The sequence below is a fragment of the Prionailurus bengalensis genome, chromosome C1 (genome assembly GCF_016509475.1).
Source record: "Prionailurus bengalensis isolate Pbe53 chromosome C1, Fcat_Pben_1.1_paternal_pri, whole genome shotgun sequence".
Classification (NCBI taxonomy): Eukaryota; Metazoa; Chordata; class Mammalia; order Carnivora; family Felidae; genus Prionailurus; species Prionailurus bengalensis.
Window position 1 is genome coordinate 148690831 of NC_057345.1, and position 24624 is coordinate 148715454.

Sequence of the window (24624 nt, forward strand, 5' to 3'; positions counted from 1 at the left end):
AGAGAAAGTGCAAATAGCAAACATTTACAAAAATGCTTTTCAAATAAAAGCACACATTAACGGGTGTACATTGCCATAAATAAATGTAGCAGCAGGAGAATTTGTGGTACTGAGTGCATTTTTATATATTGTGTGAATGTATTAATTAGGTGCCATTTTAGTGACAACATTAAAACCACTTAAACATATGAAATGATAATATAACAGTAAAACTATTTCAAACCACATATGTCATAAATGATCCATTTTTGCTCTTCTTATTGATTTTAGAACCCTCACATCTCAACAGCTTTTTCCAATTACCATAATTACGCAAATTGTAAGTCATTTTTCTAATATACATAGAATAAAAACTAAAAACAGGCTTTAAAATGATATATAAATACTCACAATATTATTATTTTAGAGTATTTATAGCCATTTCCAGAGCCACAGGCTTAAATTCTGAGGCAAATATTCACATCAGCAATAGTAATGGCTCAGTCATACATCTCCATTAGGATGCAGTTGGTGAGGGAGAAAGCTCCCACCATAATATATACACTGAGCCTTCTGGATAGTAAAAATCTAGGAGGAATATTCAAACATAAGAGCCTCTTCACAATAACAAAGTAGCTGTTCCCTTCTTAGCCTCTAAAATAAAATAAAATTTAATAAATCTGCATTTCTAACTTCCAATCTGAACATTTACCTTTACTAATCAAACATCTTTCCATTGTGCAGAAAAAATCTATGTAAGATAGCTAAGCCATATAAAATAACTAAGGTTAGCTTTTACCTTCCGAAGTTCTTGTTTAATTTAGTTGCTCTGCTGGTGACTATAATGACAGAAGTAGCTAAACCACACACCTATTGAAAAATATTCTGATCGCTTACCTATTTTCTCAATTTGGAAAGTGACTTCATAATTTTAAAGAAAAGTTTAATGTAGGCTTATAAGTCATCCTAAATTTTTGCAATTTTTAAATTATCTTTAGACAAAATATCTTTGGCAGGTTTGTATAATTTCTATTCTTTTTGTCCATCCAAAATTTCTAATTTCAAAGGTTTCCTAACTTTCATCTTTATAAAAGCACACCAAGATTCTAGTTTCCAGGTGTATTGGGCACTTCCAACACTTGAGGAAATTCCAGACTTCAGAAGTGTGAGATAGCTACCACTCGATCCCCACCCACTGTTCCTGCCCCATAATGAAGTCCCATGATATAATTTCATCATGATATCCCAGGATGTGAAACGAAATAGGTAATTCAGGAAAGGAGAACCATGGCTGTGAGAATCCAACCACACCAAGGCTGACTGTCTCCCTAATTCTACCTGTCTGAATCATTCCAGAAATCCTAAACTGACTCACAATTAACGTAGCTACCAATTTTCTTCTTAGTCATGTTTAAGCCTCTTCCTTAAGGTTCTGGCTCCATGACATCAAAACACATTTGTGGTGGGGAAGAGGTAGAGAGGCAGCCAATGGTGGCAAGCAAGGTACATAAGGGTAAAAGGTACTTTAACACGAGGAGTAAGTCTATGAAAATAAATATTGTGCTTACAAACTGGCTCAAAGTTGTTTTATAATTTTCTCATAGTTAAGGCAGTTTTCCAGCAAAATGGTAGTATCTCCTGAGGCTATCTGATGCATCAGACAGCTGGCTCGAGATTGGCAACTGGCCACAGTGAATCTGGCCCAAAGAAAAACTCTTAACTCTTCTAGTGTTAACGGTGGCAGGAGACACCTAGGGCTCCTCCACTAAGAAGCAGGATTGCAGTGAAACACTGGAGGATTAATGTGGATAAAATATAGCTCTGACATAATCTGCTTGTCTGCCTGTATTGGGTCTGACCCTCTAGAAAATACAGCTTGACTTTACTTTTTAATGTTATCTTTCCATATCAGACTCAAACACTGAATCTAATCAGCCTGGTTCTTGAAACTGTCTCTCTCCCCAACTACTACCCCACCCTACCCTCATTGTCCAAATATAAATCTATCTTTGATTTTCAGCCTGGTTGCAGGGGACTTCCTAGCTTTAGACTTGTTTCTGACCAAGAGAATCTCCTCCTTGGATTTTGTTTTGGTAAGTACATTGTCTTTTCAGGAGAGCCATTCCCACTCAGCAGTTCTCACCTCCAGGGTCCCCAGGGTCTGCCTTCTTAGGTGGGAGGTGACAGCCAGAATAAGGTGGGCTCTCAAAAGTATGGCCAGAATCCACTAAATTAAAGAATAACAAAATGGCCCATAAGGTAAAGCCAGAACTCGCATCAGCATCCAAAGGCACACTTCCTTCTTCTGAGAAGTGACAGGAAAGTGAAAATATGGCAGGTTTGAAAATTGATGGCACCCGAATTTCTTATAGAAGGGTTTAAGGGTATGAATCTGGCCAGAAGAGGAGGTTAAGTGATTTATTTGGAAGCTACACTTCCTATTGACATGGCAAGTATGCTATTTTTACTTAGATTTTTTTTGGAGTAATTTTCATAGAAAGCTCAATTTTTTACTTGGAATGTGTATTTTTTTTTTAAGTGGAGTATCTGGGATGATGGCATGCCTCCTAAACCATCCTTTGTCCCTACATCCATCTACACTAGTTTTAAGACACAATATTATTCCTAGTGGAAATTTTGAAAGAATATGATCAAGATAAAACAGCCTGTTAAAAGTAAAACATAATGGCTCAACCACTCCATATGCTACATTTTTAATAATTATATTCATCATAAGAAGTGTAAGGAAAAGGTAACTGTGGCAGACATTGCCCCTACTCCTGCTCCTGCCCACCAGAATCCTAATTTTATTCAAGATCTACCTTCCCCATAGGGTCCCCACTCTAGGGAAGATGAGCACCATCCCCAGCCCTGGGAGTAAATCTTGATTTATTTTAAGACATTTACAAACATCTATTCGTATGGTCAATACTTGATCTAGGCAGGGACAAACAACCAATTCTGGCCAATGAAATGTGAGGAGAAGTCTTACAAGTCAAAGGTTTTCTAGCTTACAGGGAAGAAGAAAAGGTCCTTTTCTGTTTCTGTGTGTTGTGGTGGGCAGTGCTGTAGGAAGTCAGGGTAAGAGAATGCAGAAAACCAGGCTTCTCTGTTCTTGGGCTTCTCTACCTTTGTACTTTGTGGAAAATAAGGAATTACCTTACTGTTTAAGTGACTTTGGCTTGGGTTGGAATTCTTTTGCTTACAGCCCTAGATATCCTATTTGATAGCTAACAGAGGGGAATAAAAATGACTTTTTAAAATGTGGCATCCTGTGCTGGAGAGAATGTGGAGAAATGGGAACACTCTTGCACTGTTGGTGGGAATGCAAACTGGTGCAGCCATTCTGGAAAACAATGTGGAGGTTCCTCAAAAAATTAAAAATACAACTACCTTATGACCCAAAAATAGCACTTCTAGGAATTTACCCAAGGGATACAGGAGTGCTAATGCATAGGGGCACTTGTATCCCAATGTTCATAGCAGCACTTTCAACAGTAGTCAAATTATGTAAAGAGCCTAAATGTCCATCGACTGATGAATGGATAAAGAAATTGTGGCTTATAGACACAATGGAATACTACTTGGCAATGAGAAAGAATGAAATGTGGCCTTTTGTAGCAACGTGGATAGAACTAGAGAGTGTGATGCTAAGTGAAATAAGTCATACAGAGAAAGACAGATACCATATGTTTTTACTCTTAGGTGGATCCTGAGAACCTTAACAGAAGACCATGGGGAAGGGGAAGGGAAAAAAAAATTGAGAGGGAGGGAGGGAGCCAAAGCATAAGAGACTCTTAAAAACTGAGAACAAACTGAGGGTTGATGGGGGGTGGGAGGGAGGGGAAAGTGGGTGATGGGCATTGAGGAGGGTACCTGTTGGGATGAGCACTGGGTGTTGTTTGGAAACCAATGTGATGATAAATTTCATATTAAAATAAAATAAAATAAAATAAAATAAAATAAAATAAAATAAAATGTGGCATCCTAATATTGCTTTGGAAGGAAAGTACTATGAAGGATGAAGAGATGCAGATCCAATGTATCCAGAGGCCACCATCTACACTAACATTCCTCAGATGATTGGCAACAGACAGGTGTTCAACATCAAGGGCCATTTTAAAGACAAAAACCCAAAACTAACAAAAACAGCTCAAACTCAAATGAACAGAATCAGTAAAGACAAGATAATCTATAAACACATTATAAGCTCTATTGTTTTAAATTTATTTTTATTTCTTTTTAGCTTTTTATTTTTTAATGTTTATTTATTTTTTCAATATATGAAATTTATTGTCAAATTGGTTTCCATACAACACCCAGTGCTCATCCCAACAAGTGCCCTCCTCAATACCCATCACCCACCCCCATCAGCCCTCAGTTTGTTCTCAGTTTTTAAGAGTCTCTTATGCTTTGGCTCTCTCCTACTCTAACCTCTTTTTTTTTTTTTCCTTCCCCTCCCCCGTGGATTTCTGTTAAGTTTCTCAGGATCCATATAAGAATGAAAACATATGGTAAGTTCTATTTTTTAACCCTATTGAGCCAGAATTTGTCTCCATGTTACCATGTTATTCTTCATTTTGGGGAAGCAAGAAGATTTTTAAACGCAATACAGTTGAAGTGAATAAAGTTACTTATATAGGCATTATGACTCCATTTTCCAGGTTCAAAAACAAGAATAATAAAACTGGCCCACTTTGAGATAGCATGAGGAAAAATTTAATTAACCATAAGGACTTTTGAAATTTTATCTATCTATCTATCTATCTATCTATCTATCTATCTATCTATCATCTATCATCTATTTAAAGTAGGCTCCACCCGCAAAGTGGTGCTTGAATTCACAACCCTAAGATCAAAAGTCACATGCTCTACCAACTGAGCCAACCAGATGTCCCAGGCTTTTGAAATTTTAAATGCCACATAAAAATGCTATCATATCACCTCAAACCAACTACCAGTACTCATGAAGAAAGTATGAGTGGATTAGAAGTCTGATGGTTCTCTTTCTCAGTTCATTATTTTTTAGACATTAACAATATTTAACTTAATGTTCTTGTATAGGCACTAATATGGCAAGTAGACATAAACCTATGAAGGTAGTGATTATAATTTCTTTTCTTTCTTCCCCTTCCCCTCAGGCCACACTCATGATGATAATTTATTACATTACTGGTTCTCCATAGTCTCAGTTCTAGTGATATGGTTTCCTCAAAAGGATTATATATATCCACAGTTGGACCTCAAGTTATAAGGAGTAGGAAAGCCTTGTTATATGCAATTGATTTGATATATAATATAGCATTATAATTCCTCTCTTGTCAAAATTTGACAAGTCTGTCCATAGAAGTTTTAATCTTATCTTTGTTTTTAGTTACATATATTTTATTATTTTAATAATAAATTCTATCTGTTTTATCCACATTAAAAAATAACATATGTCAATTGTCCTGGACACAAATCTGTCAAGCTGCTATGTTTCCATTTTCTCCAATCTGATTTACTCAAGATTAATATGATTTCACATCAAGCAAAGAATAGAAGCCTCTCATAAATGGCTCTTACTCCTTCATCCCTTAAAACACAGATTCTTCAGTTTCCAAAACTATTAAAAATGTAGCCTTACACACCACTACACTGTGTAGTTTCTAGTTGAAACAATTATACCAAGAAGGTAGGTGTGGGCTGCAATGATACTAACTATATAAAGACTGTTGACCTAGAAATTTATAACCACTATTCTCAGACATAGTTTCACAGATACATTTAAATAAACATAACATCCAAGTAAATATACAGACTTTGTTATTAATTAAGCAAGGCAAACTCCAAGACTAGTTTTTACGGTATCTTACAAAAATTGCATCCATTTGTTCCCTTGATAAAATGCATTCCACTATAGCCAAAATAATTTAAAATATACTTTCTTCCCACGACAAACCCAAAGTAGGTTGAACAATCACCACATATGGCTTTTGATTTAAGAATCATAAAGTAATTGGGGCGCCTGGGTGGCTCAGTTGGTTGGGCGTCGGACTTTGGCTCAGGTCATGATCTCGTGGTTTGTGACTTCCAGCCCTGCGTTGGGCTCTGTGCTGACAGCTCAGAGCCTGGAGTCTGCTTCAGTTTGTGGGTCTCCCTCTCTCTCTGCCCTTCCCCTGCTCACACTCTGTCTCTCCCTATCTCTTTCAAAATAAACATTAAAAAAATTATAAAAAATTAATCATAAAGTATTTTCAATGATGTGTTTATTTTAAGAGAAAGATATTAAATATACATGACAAAAAACAAAACGATAGTCTACAACTATTACCTCCCTGTAACAAATATAAATTCCAAGCCAGGTTGGACAATCCATGTTGGAATATGCTAAGAGAAAATGAGAGTTGCAGTGACCCAGGATGTTGCTCAAGTGGGTCATGTGACCTATGTGACTAAGTAACACACCAGAGAGAGACAGAGCATGAGCCGGGGAGGGGCAGAGAGAAGGGGAGGCAACAGAATCTGAGACAGGCTCCAGGCTCTGAGCTGTCAGCACAGAACCGGTCGCGGGGCTCGAATGCACAGTGAGATCATGACCTGAGCCACAGTCGGACGCTTAACCGACTGAGTCACCCAGGCACCCCAATAGTAACTTTCAAGTAACAAGTAAATTGAAATAATTTAGTTGAGAAAATAAAATAAATAAACTAGGGGCCTTAGCAATATACACATAGAGGGACAAAATTGTTATAATCATTGTTGATTTTAAACAGTACTCAGATTCTGATCTCATAAAATGATAGAATAATTACGGATCAATAATTAAAATTTAATATATCTATCAAACAATAATGTAGAAATTACTTGTTATCACTCTATAGCTTTTGCTGCATATTGGCTTCACATCTGACATAGCTAAATGGAGCATCAGACAATTATATCTCATCTATATGATTAATTCATCCAAATGTTAGGAAATTAAAGCCACAATCTCATCTGAGTCTAAAACAAGCAATTAAACTTGTCTTCACGTTACTAATGAAATACAGACTAAATAGAATCTAAATAGCTTCACACGTATTGAATAAAGAAATAAGTTCAATTGCAGTCAGATTTTTAAAAAATATGTTTTAGTAAAAGACAATATCCTTTAAAGGACACTGTCCAAGATAGTAGCCATGAGCCACATGTGGCTATTCAGGACTTAACATGTGGCTAGTCCCAACTAAGATGTGCTACAAATATAATATGCAAACCAGATTTCAAAGACTTTCTATGAAAAACAGAATGTAATATATCTGATTAATAATTTTAATATATTGATTGTATCTTGAAACTATAATGTTTTGGAACTACTGAGTTAAATGAAATATATTATTAAAATAAATTTCATTCTTTAAAAAAGATTTTAATATGGCCACTTAAAAATGTTAAATTATAGGGTGTTAGATGGCTCAGTCAGTCAAGCGTCCAATTTTGGCTCAGGTCATAATCTCGTGGATTGTGAGCTCTGGCGCCGCATCGGGCTCTGTGCTGACAGCTCCGAGCCTCGAGCCTACTTTGGATTCTGTGTCCCCTCTCTCTCTATCCCTCCCCTGCGCTCTCTCTCGCTCTCTCTCAAAAAAAATTGTTTTTAAAGTTTTAATGTTAAATTATATATGTGGTCCACATCTCGCATCGTACTTCTATTGCACAGTACTTACTTATTTAGCAGTTAACACAATTTACCAATGTGATTGATAAATGTAAGTGCTCAAAGTGGTGTAGTGTGAGGGAAAAGCTTTCAAGTCAGATGAGCAGAAGAAACTCATTCTGCTCAGCTATCTGCTAGCTCAGAAACTTTGGAGAAATTGTTCACTTTCTACTCAGCTGTAGTTTTTCCATCTGTAAAATAGTTGTCTAAATGGCCTATGTTGAGGATTAAAATGGCATGTACTTGTCATGTCATGTAACGGGTGCTCATTACATATCAATTCACTCTTTAACTTGGATTTTTAAAAATCTGTGTTTTTGCTTTACAAACAGGAAAAAACATGTATGTCGAATTTATTTATGATTTTACTACCTGGGGATAACTACTGTTATTGTTTATTTGGATAAGCTTCCAGTCTTTTTTCTGTAGCTACATAGATGTAGAAGTAACACTTTCAGAGGGAAAAGAAAAAAAATATGTAAGAGAATCCATTTCATACAAACTATTTTGTGGCCTAACCCTTAATTAAGTTGCATAGCAACATATTGCAGTTATTTGTGTCATTAAAATTTTTTAATATAATTATTAATGACTGTGGTATCCCATTACATGGATGGATCATAAATGATGAAGCTAATCTTCTGTTGGCTATCTAGTCATTTCAAAGAGTTTTCTAGCATTAAAGAATGGGGGGAAATGTTGAATATCCTTGAAACCACCTATTTATTTCACTTCTATGATTATTCCCTCTAAGATTGTTTCTAAACAACAATAATTCACATTTATAAATTTTTGATGATTTATTGCCAGATTGCCTTCCAAAAGAGTTTATATACCATTCATGTATAAAAATGCCCATTTCTTCCATATTTTCAACCTTAGATAATTTTTTTAATGCTTTACCATTTTGTAGGTAAAAATCTTTTTTAAAGTTTTATTTATTTAATTTGAGAGAGAGAGAAAAAGAGAGCATGAGCAAGGGAGGCAGAGAGAGAAAGAGAATCTCAAGCAGGCTCCACACTATCAGCACAGAGCCTGATGCAGGACTTGAACTCACGAACTGTGAGATCATGACCTGAGCCAAAACCAAAAGTTGGATACTTAAACAACAATGCCACCCATGTGCTCCAAAATCTGAGTATTTTTTAAAAATTTTATTGCTTTGATGAGTAGGGAGGTCTTTGTAAAGTTCTTTGTCATGTGTATTTGGAACCACCCCCAGAGTTCCATGGACTGCCACTATGACATCTATTCACCTCTTCAGCACCTGCACCATGTACTCTGCATCCCTACCAGTTACTGTAGTAGATGAGCCATCAGTGTTTCTTCCCCTACTTGTGCACCAAATCCCATTACTGGATTTTTCTCATCAGCATCAAATATAGTAATATTTTCCCCATTTTAAGCAAAACAAAAGACCAAGCAACAACATAAAAGTCTGGCCCTACTTTCTTGCTCTCCTTTACAAAAGAAATTCTCAGAAGAGTTGTAAGTACTTCAACTTTCAAGACAACATTCAAGGTTGTCTTCAATCCTCTCCTCCCAGTCACTTAAATCCAACCCAATTAGGCATTTGTTCCCAATGACTCAACAGTTGTTTGTTCTCTAGAGCCAAGGGTCAATTATCAGTCATATATTATTTGACTTAGCAGCATTTACTCAGTGATGATCCTTCCTCAGCTCATACTCTTGACCACTCCCTCTCTACTTGCCTTCCTGGACAGCATAGTTCCTTGGTTTTCTTCACATCTCACAGATCTTTTCTCAACACCCAGTGTTGGTTACCCCTCTTCTTACTGACTCTGTAATGTCAGCAGATTCTAGGGATCTCTCCTTTGTCTCTTCACTCACTATTTCGGTGATCACACCCAATTTCATGGTGATGACTCACAAACATGAATCTCCAGCTCAGATCTCTCTCCTGAACCCCAAAGTCATGTAACTGACTCTGCCTTCACAAATCTATACTTAGACATCTGATAGCATCTCAAACTCAATATGTCCAAACCTGAACACCTGATCTTCCACACAGTCTAACCCTACATCGTTTACAGTCTGCCTCATCTCAGTTGATGGGAACTCCATCTTTTCAGTTGCTCAACCCAAAAAATTTGGACTATTCTTTTGTTGTTCTTTTTCACATGCCTAATGAACTCTATCAGCAGATGCTGTTGGCTCTAAACCCTCAAAATGTGTCCAAAGGCTGGCTATTTCATGCCACCTCCACTTGCTGATCCAGACCACCATTATCTCCCACCTGGTTACTTTAATAATCTCCTAAGTGTCCAATCTTTTCTTGCCTCTCCCTGCTTCCATCTTAAACACAGCAACTCCCAAAGTGGTCCTGCTAAAATGTAAGTTAGGTCTTGTTACTCCAAAACCCTCTCACACTTCTGCTCCCAGTAGGTTTCCATGCCACTCATAGTAAAATCAAGTCACTGTAGCTCAGGGAAATGAGGTGACTGACTGGTACGCACTCCCAACCAGAGCCTACCTTTGGACCTGGGGACACAGTCATTCCAACCCAAACCAGTGAGCTGCTAAAAAAATAGAAAGAATTAAAATAAATGTTGGGATTAATGATGGCATCCACTGTCTTTAGCCCAATGAAAATTTTATAGTTTAAAAATGTCCCCCAGATATTTCAACCTTATGTCACAGCACTATGCATCTATTTAAAATAAGCACCCATCACTTGTGCTGGTATGGACATAAATGCACACAATCTATATGAATTCTCACAAGGCCGAATAACTAGACCCAAAGGGGAAAATGGCCTTATCAAAATCTTGGCAGATACTGGCAAAGTAGAGGTCCAGTTAATACTATAGCTAAACATATAATTCATTGTGCTCATTAGAATAGTACATTTATATGCCTTACTGACCACCAACCACAGATTGCTGATGCCGACCACCTCTGTATTTATTCGAAATAGCCCAGTTACTCTCCTTTTCTTCAAAAAAAACTACTCCTGAAAACGCATTCAGTGTTATTGATGCTTCATCATTTATTGCCAGCATATTTGTAAAATAGTCTCTTCAGTTGACTCTTGCATATAGTCTTTATTTGGTCAGGATATATGTGTGTGTGTTTGCTGCTTCCCCTAAACATTCTAAGCCTTTTATTTTCTTTTTCTTTCCTTTTTTTTTTCCTTAAGTAGGCTTCACTCCCAGCGCAGTGTCCCATGTGGAGCTTGAACTCATGACCCTGAGATCCAGACCTGAGCTGAGATCAAGAGTTGGGCACTTAACCTACTGAGCCACCCAGGCACCCCTTTTCTAAGACTTCATAAAGGCAAGGCCATATTCTAGTCTAGTCTGTCTGTTGACTCTCCTACCAAGGAGCTTAGCAGAAACCACTGTATGTTAAGGATTTCCCAATGAATCTTCATCAAGCAAAACATATCAGTAATTATATAAAATTTATTCTGGATAATTATATGTGACAGACTATTAAGCTAGAATTTATGAACCTATATTCCTCCAAAGTGAATTCCTACTGCTCCCTTAACATGCCTTGCCACTCTTACCTTCATTGTTTTCACCTTTAATTCAACTCAACGGAACAATCATTTATTTGAAAGCTGCTGTGTGCCAGGATGGGCCAGGTGCTAAGGATACAAATATTGCTAATAAATTATTTTGTCTTCAAGGGGTTTACAGTCTAGTCATGCAACATCCCTTCTTAGAATGTCCTCCCTACCTCCTGTCTTATCCAAACTCTGCTCATTCTTTGAACCTATAGCGAATTTTATTTCCTCCACTAAGCTTTCCTAAGCTATTTTTTCCTCAGTGTGCCTTCCCGCTGAAGAAAACTTAGCATGTGATGTATGTCCATCATATTATCTACTTAACCTTCAGTAATGGCAATAGAACTGTGTATCTCAACTTTTTTCTGAGTGATACAGCATTGTACAAAGGAAGAGCAGAAACTGAGTTCAGCTGAAAAATAAGGTAGGAAAATGGGCTGTGAAGGATAGGTCTTAGTGGAAAGCATCCACTTCGGGCTGCTAAGGCAAACTTTTCCAGGTTTAGGAGCTGCTAACAGAGAAACACCACAATCCTAGCCAGATGTTCTAGGGGGACAAGATTCATCTGGGAGGAAGTGTAATGGGGCAGCCAACATGCTTTAAAAGGAAGGAGTCAAAGGGGCACCTGGATGGTTCAGTTGGTTAAGCATCTGACTTCGGCTCAGATCACGATCTCATGGTTCATGAGTTGGAGCCCTGCGTCGGGCTCTGCGCTGACAGCTCAGAGCCTGGAGCCTGCTTCAGATTTTGTGCTCCCTCTCTCTCTGCCCCTTCCCCACTCGCACTCAATCTCTCTCTCTCTCTCTCTCTCTCTCTCTCTTTCAAAAATAAATAAACATTTAAAAAAATAAAATAAAAGGTAGGACTCAAACTGATCTTCTTCATAGCTGTGAGAAGTAAGTGAAATGATTCATTTTCATAAATACCAAATAAAAGTTGTGCTGTCTAGTTAACAATAGGTTTACAACCTATTGGAAATATGTACAAACCCCTCCTCCTCCCCACAATGGAGTCTGAATCCCTTACACACTTCACTTCCTGTTTTTTCTTCCCCCTTCCCATTTCACAGGCTTATTTTCCACCGGCTTTGCAATGAGCATGCGCCAAAGAAGTCTGTGCGTCACCTCAAGGAATATACATTTGTTCCAATCAGACTACTTTTGCCTTATAAGGGCATAGGTGACTTCCGGGTAAGGCCGTAACATCTGTAGTACTCAGCCAATGAGGAACCAGGGGAGGGACTTGCATGCTAGGAGATAAATTGCCTGCTGTAACAGTCCCCAGTGTGCCTGTCCATCAGACAATGCTCTTGCAAGAATGTTGATTAAAGCCTCATTTCACTGTGCTCTGAATCTCTGTATCCCTCCTTTGATTGGGTCAGTGGGCTTATTTCTCACAATAGCCACAGCAGCCTGATTATAATGATCCCCCCGGAAAAACAAAAGAACAAAACCCACACCCGTCTTGCTCTTGCTTAATGAGCTCTAAAATCTCTTTAACAAGGTTGAGATGGGGAAAGAAGAAAGTTTATTTTATAATTAGAGACTTCAACTAAGTGCATGGTTGAGTTAACATTTCATCGTGACTGAGTTTCAATTAAAGTGTAATTAATCAATCAACACATATAAATGATATATTATTAATTTTTCCCAGCTTTAGTGAAAGGTGGAAAGAAAAAAAAAAGGAAGGCAGAGAGGCAGGGTGAGTAGGGGCTCTTAGAAGAACAAAAAGTTTCTGCCCAGGAGGAACCACGACCATTGCCACAGAGATGTAAGAAAAAAGCCTGGGTCAGGAAAGGTTTGGACTTCACCTACGATTGCCTAGTATATGAAGACAAGTAAAAGCTGTAACCAGAGTTGGATCAAGAAGCTACTAAAGCAAATAACTCTACTGGATAAGATTTAAGGTTTTCCTTGTTGTCACTTATTCCTTAACACTAGCAATTTCATATAAATGAGTTTCACTTATAGGCAATACATTAAGAAATATAAGAAATATAGTAAAAGGCTTACTTTAATTGACTATAAACGTGTCACTTGAATAATTATCCTTTCTTTTAACATACATATTCTTTGGGGGTAACTGGATGGCTCAGGTGGTTAAGCATCTGACTCTTAATTTGGGCTCAGGTCATAAACATGGTTCGTAGGTTTGAGCCCTGTTTCAGGCTCTGCACTGGCAGCACAGGGCCTGCTTAGGATTTTCTCTCCCTTTCTCTCTGCCCCTCCCCCCTGCTCTCTCTCTCAAAATAAATTTTAAAAAAACTTTTAAAATATATATTCTTTGAAGAGAATTTAGAGGTCAATATACTAGAATAAAAGGCATATTTTCCTATGAAATATTCTGCAGAAACTTCACATGCAAAACACACATGAGGTAAGCTATTGATCTGACCCTACAGTGGCATTTCTGGCTTTACTCATTAAATTAATTTTAATATAGAATCTACACTACAGAAAGGGTACCCGGGTGGCTCAGTCGGTTGAGCGTCTGACTTAGGCTCAGGTCATGATCTCACAGTTCGTGAGTTCAAGCCCCACACTGGACTCGCTGCTGTCAGCGCAGAGCCCAGTATGGATCCTCTGCCCCCCTTTCTGTCCCCCACCTGGTGCTCTCCCCAAAAAAATATTTTTAAAGAAAGATTTATACTACAAAAGATGACCCTGTCAAAGATGAATTTTAAATCCCCTAATGTTGTATTTGTTATTCAGAAGAGGATTTGTCATTTTCAGATACAACTAAAAGTCCATTTTCTTAAAAAAATGTAATGTGTTTTAAAAATTTTTATAAAACATATTTTGTGTTTACTGCAGAACAAAATCACAGTGAATTACAAGTAACATAATTCCATGGGTACATTTTTCCATTGCAGTCAATTATTATTAGTACTGATTTATAAATTTCCACTAAAGAAGAGCTTCACGTCTTAAAATCAAAATTCATAGTTACTAAAAATTCATGCTTCAAAACTGTTTCTTAACTATGTAGTAAAGAGCTCAATGAGGTGAGTATTTTCATCATGTTTCAAGCTTATAAAATTTTTACAACCATTGTTTGGGGAAATTACTTTAGAGGAAAGAGAACACTCATTCAACAAATAGTCAATCTAAAAACTTATTGATTGACTACATTTCAACCACATAGTAATTATGAAAACAGTAAAGCAGAAGTAAGGAGCCTTCAACAGAAATAAAAAGTGAGTGGCAAAAATCTACATAATTCAAGTAGCTTTATCTTATCACCTGGCTATGTCTTCTAACTGCAGATCAACATCTTGAAGTTTCTTTTGATATTTCTCTGTAAAGTTATAGAACTCATTAAGAACTGAAGATTTTAAATCAGGATATGGGCATTCCAAGGTTTCTAATTCCATGGGCACTTCACTAAGCAGGTTACATCTTTCTTCTGAAGAATGATCTAGTATCTGAAAAACAGTTTATGATTGTTTTATTTAACATAAATGACAAATTGATAAACAAATTACTATATGCATCACACTTACTTTCATACTCCAGTCTGAAAGATAGTTTTCTATTTTCTGTTGCTCCAGGCTAAGTCTTTCAAAGACAGCTTTCAATTGTGTCTTCACAAAGTCAACCTGTAACATATAGGTAAAAGAAAGTCCCTTTGAGAACCTGTGGAAGAGGGTTTAAGAGATGCCATAGCCAGGCAGTGCTTTCCAGAAGGGGGCTTTCAGACATCGATCCTAAAATGGAGCTAGGAGTATGGTGGGGTCATAGACACTCTATACCCTCATTTGGATTTTGTTTGTGGTAAGGCAGAGAGCTTACCAGACTATTTCTGGCTCAATCACCCCTTCTTCCGCTGGCATCCCTGCCTCCAGTCCCCAGCTGGACATGGGGTTTTTAATACTTTTTTAAAAAATATACAGGGCACCTGGGTGGCTCAGTCGGTTAAGCGTCTGGCTTCGGCTCAGGTCACGATCTCACGGTCCGTGGGTTCGAGCCCCGCGTCGGGCTCTGGGCTGATGGCTCAGAGCCTGGAGCCTGCTTCCGATTCTGTCTCCCTCTCTCTCTACCCCTCCCCCGTTCATGGTCTGTCTCTCTCTGTCTCAAAAATAAATAAAAAACGTTAAAAAAATAAAGAAAAATATTATTGGGGCATCTGGGTGGCTTAGTTGGTCGAGTGTCCAACTTCTGTTCAGGTCATGATCTTGCAGTTCGTGGGTTCAAGCCCTGTGTCAGGCTGTGTGCTGACAGCTCAGAGCCTAGAACCTGCTTCAGATTCTGTGTCTCCCTCTCTCTTTGCCCTTCCCCTGCTCGCTCACTCACTCTCTCTCTCTCTCTCAAAAATAAAAACAGTAAATTTTTTTAAATTATTTTAAATATATTATTTATGAAATCAATATAACAACACTACAGAATAACTGAAAAATAGTAAGAAAAATCACCTAAAAGTTTATATCTAGTGCAACTATGACCATGGAGCTTATGGTCTACTCAGGGGAGGCAGTCAGTACATTCATAAAAAAATAGATAAGAAAATTATCAAAAGGAGGTAGGTGATGTAAAAACAGGGTGAGGTAGGGACGTCTGGGTCTCAGTTGGTTAAGTGGCTTCGACTCAGGTTATGATCTCACAGCTCAGGAGTTCAATCCTCACATCAGGCTCTGTGCTGACAGCTCAGAGCCTGGAGCCTGCTTCAGATTCTGTGTCTCCTTCTCTTTCTGCCCCTCCCCTGTTCTCTTTCTCTCTTTCTTTCTCTCTCTCAAAAATATATAAACTTAAAAAAAAATTAAAAAACAGTGTGAGATTATAGAGAATGACTGTAGCTTCTCTCCTATGGGTGATCAGGAAAGGCTTCTCAGAGGAGAGAACATTTAAACTAAGACCTAAGTGACAAAAAGTGCCATCAATGGGACAGAGAAAACAGACGATGCAAAGGCCTTGAGATGAGGAGTCTGGTATGTATGAGGAACAGACAGGAGGCCAGCCTCAGTGTGACAAAGTCTAGCAGAAAGGGGGAAGTGCCAGGTAGGAGATGAGGTTGAAAAAGGGGGCTGGATGTACAGGGAGGAATTGTGGGCCAGCAGGAGCTCTGCAGGGATCCACCAGGGGGATGACCGGACCCCACTGCACTGAAGGTAGAATCCCAAAAGGCACTGTAATGAAGGGCAAGAATGAGTGCAGGGAGACTAGTCATGAGGCCATCATAACTTTTCAGGTGAGAAATAAGCATGCTTGGATAGATTCAGGGGTATGTTTAAGATATTGAAGAGACAGAATTTGCTATACCTTCTATTTAAATACAAGACACATGTTTGTTTCTTATGTCAAACTGTTCTAGTCGGGATAAAAATGAGGTATTACATTATTAAAAGTAAAGGTAATATACTGACCTCTTCCAGTACTTTCACTGAGTTAAACTCGGTATGTGAGTATGAATGCTTGGAAATGTGATGCTGTCTGTATTTCAGATCTGCTCTCAACTGCTGAACAGGATTTATCACATTTTTAAGATACATGCACCATTGTTCTGATAACTCTTGTTCTATGGAGAAACAAAATTAAATCCAGGTAACACTTTATTATTTTTTTAAGTTTATTTATTTACTTTGAGTATGTGTGTGTGTGTGTGTGCGTGCACACGCACACATGCAAAAGCTGAGGAGGAGCAGAGGGAAAGGAGAGAGAAAAACTCCCAAGCAGGCTCTGCACTGTCAGAGCAGAGCTGACAAGGGGCTCAAACTCACAAATGGTGTGTGCGTGATCACAGCCTGAACCTAAACCAAGATTCAGCAACTTAATCAACTAAGCCCCCCAGGCGCCCCCAGGTAATATATTACTATTTTAAATTTCTTCAAGAACAGGACATTAAGAGTGCAGATTTAGCTTTGGATTCCTTTAGGAAAAAAAAAAAACTGGCAGTTAACAGTAAGAAAACAAAGTGAGTGGCCCACTTTCATCTTCAAAACAAAACTCCCCTTTAAATATAGGATAAAAACAAAAAACAAAAAACCTCACCAAAATTTGTAAGGTCAGTAAGACATTCATTTCCAATGTTCTCTTCATTGAGAAAGGATTTTATTTCAGATTCCATTTTATACCTGAAATAGACATTATCTCTATCAGCTTTTTAAAAATAATCATAAACATACATGGGTTTGAAAATATCTAAAAATAGAAATTTAATCTATTTTTTTAATGTTTATTTATTTTTGAGACAGAGAGAGACAGAGCATGAACAGGGGAGGGTCAGAGAGAGAGGGAGACACAGAATCTGAAGCAGGTTCCAGGCTCTAAGCTGTCAGCACAGAGCCTGACACGGGGCTCGAACTCACGGACCATGAGATCATGACCTGAGCCGAAGTCGGACGTTTAACCGACTGAGCCACCCAGGCGCCCTTAGAAATTTAATCTAATGTGGTCCCATTCACCTATTCATGTATTCAGACCATATACTAAATTCCTAATATGGATTGGACACTTGCCAGACACTGACACAGAAAGAAGCACAGATGAACACTTCAGTTAGAAGTAACAGCGTGAGCAAAGGCAAGTGCCTGGCACATCCTGGCAATGCTTCCTGTGGAAAGAGCTTAGGGCACTAGGAAGCCACTGAGGGATATTAAGCTGATCTCACCTGCCCAGCAGATCTGTGTTTCAGAAAGATTCCCAGGCAGGGGAACCTGGGTGGCTCAGTAGGTTAAGCCTCCGACTTTAGCTCAGGTCATGGTCTCATGACTCATGGGTTCAAGCCCCACATGGGGCTCTGTGCTGACAGCTCAGACCTGGAGCCTGCTTTAGATTCTGTGTCTCCCTCTCTGCCCCTCCCCAACTTGTGCTCAGTCTCTCTCTCAGAAAATGAATGAGCATTAAAAAAAAAAAAAAAAAAAGAAGAAGAAAGAAAGATTCAAATGAGGATGAGTTGGAAGCAGGGGTAGTCAAATAAAAACAGAAAATGAAAAGGAGAGGATCAGGTTAACCTGGACCAACAAGGTAATTATTCCAAAAGTTAAGAGATGATGAGGTCTTGAACTAGAGAAATGAGAGTAAAAGTGTGTTTTCTTTTTATAGACTAATAAAAGCAATAAATCTTAATGATTTTTATTTTATTTCAATATAGTCATTTTTAGAGTACAACCATAACCAGCTGAAACTGGACATCTGAAAACATTGTAGTCTATCCCTTGCTTACGGCAGATTTAACGAAATCATAGAAAAGAGTTTTGATTTGTTGTGATTGTTAAAATATAATAATGGAAATGGTATAAAATAAGAAATTATCAACAATTATAATACTTTAATACAATTATTATTTTTATGTTTGCATATAAGTTTCTAGCCCTTGTCCACAGGCATATGTATGTTAAATAACTATAATTATGAATTAATTGGTAATTAATGGTAATATTCATCATCTTATATTGGGGTTTTTCAATAACATTTAAGATATTTCTAAATAATTCTCATAATTATCCTTTATTTTAATGGCTGCATGGTATTCTATTTTATATATGTGGCATCATCTTCTAAACCAACTCACTTACATGGGACAGAGACTTTATTTGCATGTATAAGGGGGGGTGCTATTGTAGATGACACTTCGCTATCTACTCTTTATGTAGTTTTTGCCAGAAGTATTTTTAAGATTACATTTGAAACTGTTACATAGAGAATGGGTGCAAAACCTAAGCTCTAAAACCAGAATTATTGCATAGTGGATGTGTATAAACAAAAACATAGTACTTATCAACCTTCTAGCTCTCCTACCTATATTTCAGCATCCAGAAAGTCATAGTAAAACATATAAGCCAACAGGAGAAGTGGCTTTGTTCACACAGGAGACCAACCTGCTACTTGCATGTAATAATTCTGGTAAGTTCCATCCTAGCTTCCTAGATTAACAACCCTACCCATCTGCCAAGACCAGCCCTTTTTGATGATTGTCCTGATGGCCCAACAAAATCCAAAAGCATTTTTTATGCCTTCTAGAACTATGACAATCTGAAACTAGCTTGTGAATGAAGGCTAACATTTCCTGAATTGTGTTTTATAAAACAGTAATGTCAGTGAGATGCCATGGGGAAGGAGGGGGATGGGAAATAGTAAATAAAATCAGATATGTTTCTACAGTGAAGGATTTCTCAAAAACTTGATTATGCTAAAATACAATGAGGTTATACAAAAACGGTAGGAAATGTATTTTCTAATTTATAGGAACATGAAATTCATTATTCTCCATGGAGTAACTTGCAGAATATTTGTTTTGCAGGATATGATTTAGTAAATATAAAGATTGTGGTGCAACTCAAGAGCATTAAAAATGGTAACTCTGGAGAAGAGAACCCTGCCCTGTTCATCAATGACACGCTAGACTAGGCCCCCAGGTTCTTCAAGTTGGAACTCTGTGCAGATTACAACCTCCTCCCCATCTGAAGAGGGAACAAATATAAGGCAACTTTCTGTGCCCATGTATGCCAATTTAAGTACCCCCAATGCTGTATGGGCTATCCTCTGTTTCCAATAAATATGATGGTACTACAAAAAAGGCCTCTTGAGTTCTTGCGTGACCATTTGCCTAGATGATATGTTAATCTACTTCCTAGATCTGCCTAGTTGCAATGTAACCACCTGTAAGGTAAACCAGCTTGGTGAAGGGTGTTCTTGAACTCTCAGGAGTCCACTGTCATATAGGTCCTCATCCTTCCAGGAGGGTGCCAAAGTTATAGATGTAGAATCTGTCTCCTCAGAACATCAAACATCCCCAGAGCTTCCTGAGATGACTAGGCTAGCCACTTAATTACCAGTTTTGGTAGAACAAGCAAACTACAGGTCCAAGAATGGTAGTCAGAAGCCATTTAAGCAAACAATTAGCAAAGGGACGTGGGTCACGAAAGGCAGAGCAAGAGAATACGTTAAAGTTCCAATAATGGAATTAATAGCCAGGAGACCTGCAGAAAATCAGGTCAGAAAGCTTGGTTCCTTAGAATCAGCTATTGCATCCACTTCTCAGTTGAAAGAGTCTATCCCAAGTGAGCAAACCACAGAGGCAACAAAGGGAGTCACACAACCAATGGCTAGAGAATGAACTCAGGAGCTGGGCTTAGAGAGTTCTCTGATGCTCTGAGTCATACAGTGTGAATGCTGGTGTTAATTTTATCTTTAAAGATGCATTTACAGACAACATTTAATTGTTGTTGGTAAAACCTTGTGATATCCTCTGTAAAAAGGTGATATTTAAAAAATGTTATAAAACTAAAAGCGTGAGCAAAAGACTATATGTATTCCTAATAGAGATTTGGTTATAAAACATCCCTGTGTAATGAAAGTAGTAAGGTGTACAAATAAACCCTGCAAATTTTATGATTCAACAATTCTTGTTAAAATAAAAATTATAGGGCTGCTTGGGCGGTTCAGTAAGTTAAGCATCTGACTCTCGATTCTTGCTCAGGTTGGGATCTCATGGGTTTGTGAGTTCAAACCCCACATTAGGCTCCATGCTGACCATGCGGAGCCTGATTGAGATTCTCCCTCTCTCTGCCCCTCCCTAGCTCATGCGTGTGCTGTCTCTCTCAAAATAAATAAAGTTTAAAATAAAAACTGTCTCTCTAAAGAAGACATCCAGATGGCCAATAGGCACATGAAAAGATACTCAATGTCATTCCTCATCAGGGAAATACAAATCAAAACCACACTGAGATACCACCTCATGCCAGTTAGAATGGCTACAATGAACAAATCAGGAGACTATAGATGCAGGAGAGGATGTGGAGAAATGGGAACACTCTTGCACTGTTGGTGGGAATGCAAATTGGTGCAGCCACTCTGCAAAACACGTGGAGGTTCCTCAAAAAATTGAAAATACAACTACCTTATGACCCAGCAATAGCACTTCTAGGAATTTACCCAAAGGATACAGGAGTGCTGATGCATAGGGGCACTTGTACCCCAATGTTCATAGCAGCACTTTCAACAGTAGCCAAATTATGGAAAGAGCCTAAATGTCCATCAACTGATGAATGGATAAAGAAATTGTGGTTTATAGACACAATGGAATATACTTGGCAATGAGAAAGAATGAAAAATGGCCTTTTGTAGCAACGTGGATGGAACTGGAGAGTGTTATGCTAAGTGAAATAAGTCATACAGAGAAAGACAGATACCATATGTTTTACACTTAGGTGGATCCTGAGAATCTTAACAGAAGACCATGGGGAGGGGAAGGGAAAAAAAATTGAGAGGGAGGGAGCCAAACCATAAGAGACTCTTAAAAACTGAGAATAAACTGGGGCACCTGGGTGGCTCAGTCGGTTGAGCATCCAACTTTGGCTCAGGTCATGATCTCACAGCTCATGAGTTCAAGCCCTGCATCAGGCTCTGTGCTGACAGCTCGGAGCCTGGAGCCCACTTCGGATTCTGTGTCTCCCTCTCTGTCTGCTCCTAACCCACTCACATTCTGCCTCTGTCTCTCTCAAAAATAAACGTTTTTTAAAAAAATTAAAAAAAAAAACTGAGAATAAACTGATGGTTGATGGGGGGTGGGAGGGTGGGTGATGGGCATTGAGAAGGGCACCTGTTGGGATGAACACTGGGTGTTGTAAGAAAACCAATTTGACAATAAATTTCACATTAAAAAACTAAAAATTAAAAAAATAAAATAAAAACTGTCACAGAAAAGGTGGTCATAAGAGGGAAGTATATAGTAATCCAGGCCTTCCTAAAGAAGGAAGAAAGTTCTCAGATATACAACTTAACCTTACATCTCAATGAGCTGGAAAAAGAAAATCAAATAAAACCCAAAACCAGCAGAAGACAGGAAATAATAAAGATTAGAGCATAAATCAGTGCTATTGAAACCAAAAAAAACAGTAGAACAGATCAATGAAACCAGGAGCTGGTTCTCTGAAAGAATTAACAAAATTGATAAACCCCTAGCCAGTTTGATCAAAAAGAAAAAGGCAAGGACCCAAATATATAAAATCAAGAAAGAAAGAGGAGAGGGGCGCCTGGGTGGCTCAGTGGGTTGTGTCCGACTTCAGCTCAGGTCATGATCTCACAGTTCGTGGGTTCGAGTCCCACATCAGCTTCTGTGCTCACAGCTCAGAGCCTGGAGCCTGCTTCAGATTCTTTGTCTCCTTCTCTACCTGCCCCTCCCTGACTTGCACTCTGTCTCTCTCTCAAAAATAAATAAACATTAAAAAGAAAAAGAATGAAAGAGGAGAGATCACAATCAGCACTGCAGAAATACAAACAATAATAAGAGAATGTTATGAGCAATTATACACCAATAAAATGGGCAATCTGGAAGAAATGGAAAAATTCCTAGAAACATGTAAACTACCAAAACTGAAACAGGAAGAAATAAAAAATTTGAACAGATCTATAGCCAGTAAAGAAATTGAATTAGTAATCAAAAATCTCCCAAACAACAAGAGTCCAGGGCCAGATTGCTTTACAGGGGAATTCTACCAAACATTTAGAGAAAAGTTAACACCTGTTCTCTTGAAACTGTTCCAAAAAATAGAAATGGAAAGAAAACTTCCAAACTCTTTCCATGAAGCCAGCATTATCTTGATTCCAAAACCAGACAAAGACCCTACTAAAAAGGAAGCATAGCCCAATTTTCCTGATGAACATGGATGCAAAAATCCTCAACAAGATACTAGCCAACCAGATCCAACAATACATTAAAAAAATTATTCACCATGACCAAGTGGGATTTATGCCTAGGATGCAGGGCTGGTTCAATATCCACAAAACAATCCATGTTATACATCACATCAATAAAAGAAACGACAAGAACCACATGATCCTCTCAATAGACGCAGAGAAAGCATTTGACAAAATACAGCATTCTTTCTTGATAACAACCCTCAAGAAAGCAGGGATAGAAGGATCATACCTCAAAATCATAAAAGCCATATATAAAAGATCCACTGCTAATATCATCCTCAATGGGGAAAAACTGAGAGCTTTCCCCCTAAGGTCAGGAACAAGACAGGGGGGATGTCCACTCTTGCTACTGTTATTCAACATAGTATTGGAAGTCTTAGCCTCAGCAATTAGACAACACAAAGGAATAAAAGGCATCCAAATCAGCCAGGAAGAAGTCAAATTTCACTCTTTGCAGATGACATGATATTCTATATGGAAAACCCAAAGATTCCACTAAAAAACTGCTAGAACTGATCCATGAATTCAGCAAAGTTGCAGTATATAAAACCAATGCACAGAAATTGGTTGCATTCTCATACACCAACAATGAAGCAACAGAAAGAGAAATCAAGGAATCGATCCCATTTACAATTGCACCAAAAGCCATAAAATAGCTAGAAATCAACCTAAACAAAGAGGTGAAAAAACTATACACTGAAAACTATAGAAAGCTTATGAAAGAAATTGAAAAAAATGAAAAAAATATTCCATGTTCCTGGATTGGAAGAGCAAACATTGTTAAAATATCAATACTTCCCAAAGCAATCTACATATTCAATGCAATCCCTATATCCCTATCAAAATAACAACAGCATTCTTCACAGAGCTACAACAAACAATCCTAAAATTTGTATGGAACCAGAAAAGACCCCAAATAGCCAAAGCAAGCTTGAAAAATAAAACCAAAGCTGTTGGCATCACACTCCCGGACTCCAAGCTGTATAACAAAGCTGTAATTATCAAGACAGTATGGTACTGGCACAAGAGCAGACTCTCAGATCAATGGAACAGAATAGAGAACCCAGAAATGGACCCACAAACATATGGCCAACTAATCTTTGGCAAAGCAGGAAAGAATATCCAGTGGAATAAAGACAGTCTCTTCAGCAAGTGGTGCTGGGAAAACTGGACAGCAACATGCAGAAGAATGAACCTGGACCACTTTCTTACACCATACACAAAAATAAACTCAAAATGGGTGAAAGACCTAAACATAAGACAGAAAGCCATCAAAATCCTCGAGGAGAAGCAGGAAAAACCTCTTTGACCTCGGCCATAGAAACTTCTTACTCAACACGTCTCTGGAGGCAAGGGAAACAAAAGCAAAAATGAAATATTGAGACCTCATCAAAATAAAAAGCTTCTGCACAGCAAAGGAAACAATCACCAAAACTAAAAGGCAACCGACAGAATGGGAGAAGATATTGGCAAATCACATATCAGATAAAGGGTTAGTATCCAAAATCTATAAAGAACTTATCAAACTCAACACCCAAAAAAACAAATAATCCAGGGAAGAAATGGGCAAAAGACACGAATAGACACTTCTCCGAAGAAGACATCCAGATGGCCAACCTACACATGAAAAAATGCTCAACATGACTCATCATCAGGGAAATACAAGTCAAAACTACAATGAGATACCACCTTACACCTGTCAGAATGGCTAACATTAACAACTCAGGCAAAAGAAAGAGGATCTCTTTTGCACTGCTGGTGGGAATGCAAATTGGTGAAGCCACTCTGGAAAACAATATGAA

At 38.1% G+C, this 24624-nt stretch overlaps 1 protein-coding gene across 1 annotated transcript in view; it reads right to left on the reverse strand.

The window, feature by feature from the left end:
• The window catches only part of CCDC148 (coiled-coil domain containing 148), a 256970-nt gene that overhangs the window by 146738 nt on the left and 85608 nt on the right, over positions 1-24624 (reverse strand). The window contains exons 5-8 of the mRNA XM_043576791.1: positions 17171-17253; positions 16546-16697; positions 14689-14784; positions 14429-14610 (exon numbers count right to left, since the gene is read on the reverse strand). Coding sequence (XP_043432726.1) covers positions 14429-14610; positions 14689-14784; positions 16546-16697; positions 17171-17253 — 513 coding nt within the window. The remainder of the gene's footprint in view (positions 1-14428; positions 14611-14688; positions 14785-16545; positions 16698-17170; positions 17254-24624) is intronic.